This window comes from Propithecus coquereli, unplaced genomic scaffold (genome assembly GCF_000956105.1).
Source record: "Propithecus coquereli isolate 6110/MARCELLA unplaced genomic scaffold, Pcoq_1.0 Scaffold834, whole genome shotgun sequence".
NCBI lineage: Eukaryota > Metazoa > Chordata > Mammalia > Primates > Indriidae > Propithecus > Propithecus coquereli.
The window spans coordinates 93,996-95,578 of NW_012154552.1; the positions used below are offsets into that span (position 1 = coordinate 93,996).

At 34.0% G+C, this 1,583-nt stretch overlaps 1 protein-coding gene across 1 annotated transcript in view; it reads right to left on the reverse strand.

Annotated features, from left to right (window-relative positions):
* The window catches only part of PDE10A (phosphodiesterase 10A), a 196,876-nt gene that overhangs the window by 75,353 nt on the left and 119,940 nt on the right, over positions 1-1,583 (reverse strand). Inside the window, exon 13 of the mRNA XM_012663847.1 lies at positions 1,108-1,280. Coding sequence (XP_012519301.1) covers positions 1,108-1,280 — 173 coding nt within the window. The remainder of the gene's footprint in view (positions 1-1,107; positions 1,281-1,583) is intronic.

A 1,583-nucleotide genomic window follows, 5' to 3' on the forward strand; every position in this document is an offset into this window, starting at 1 on the left:
CATTATACAAATGATATTTACTCTTGAAGACATAAACTTTATATCTACATTCATTTGTAAAACTAATATTTTGTGTTTGGGGTACCTGCATGAATTGCTTCTAAGATCTTGAAAACAGAGCCTTTCTTTTAGAGTAGAAATGTTAAGATCAGCACTTAACGAATTATAGAGGAGATACGCAAAGTGCCTGAACAAAGAGAATAAATACAAGTTTAGCAACACTAGGATAGAACCAGTGAAGGAATGTTGACAAGTCTAAAGAAAAAGACGGCATCACATAAGATGGAGTTAGTCAGACATGGAAATAGTAACAGGAAAGTCAAAGCAATGAAAGCTGGTGGCACTACTTATGAACTGTCAAGGGGAGATGGCAGGTTAGCCAGTGAACTTGGATCTAAGATACAGATGGGTGCACAGGTTCATAATGAACATACCTGACATATTTCTGAATCCACTAGGCAAGACACTCCTTCTTGGACAAAAAGGCATCAGACTTATTTACTCTGTTGCCACTAGAACATTTAATTAATCTAATTGTCCTTGTTCTAATTCCATGTTCTTGAAACAAACTTTCGATGGCTACTTGGCTTCCTAAATGATTCGGACCACATGAAATGCCAACATTCTGATCCTTGTGACCACGCTACATGTCTGTAGATCAATAAAATGGAATTCCGGGTTTTACATCAATCACATTAGCTTGGTTAATAGGATTTGGATTCAGAAAAATAAATCCATTTTCATTTGCTAATGAGTATCTGATGCCAATGACCAAACTCTGGACTGCAATAAATTTAAGAAGGGACCTCTTGGGGTCTTGGGAGAATGAATTACCAGCCTTTCCCTTTAAAAGTGCCAATTTTTGCATGACTAGTTTAGATTCCAATTTGTATTTTAATTATCCCTCATACTACATCATCATCAATTTTGTCAAACAATTAAATGTCTAAAGTGAATATAAATAAAATGCATGTAAAACAAAAACATAATATTTTACATTTCTCTTTTCAAACATAAATTTATGCCAAATTACATTTCTTTTCTTAAATATCAATTTATTCCAGATAACACATCCTGGGCTTCTAAGCTTTTTAAAATTGTTGTTACCTATGTGATTGATTATTAAGGTTTAGCAATCCGGACTGGTGCATCTCTTCCAACTGTTTCCTGTTTCCAAAGTACAAAGCAAGGTCTGTAGCAATGATGGCTTTGCGGATGATCTCGAGCACCTGTTCATATTCACTGGAGCTCAGGGTGGAGAAGATATTGTGCCCTTCCAACTATGGGAAAAATACAAATAAAAACCACCAATAACAAGCACAAGCTCTGATCTCATGACATTTTCAGTTATTCAAAACAATCCAGTCATTCAATGTCATTTGGCACACTAATGATAGCTTTTGGGGGAACAAAAGAACAGTTTGAAATTACTATAATGAAAATAGCATTTTGGTTTCTCTTTAAGCTACAACAACAATAAAGTTAACACTTAAATGAACTATTTCAACTACAGTAACATCATTCACTATCACAAAACTACAGTTATTTAAATATATCTAATTCTTAGATATTTCTAATAGTTA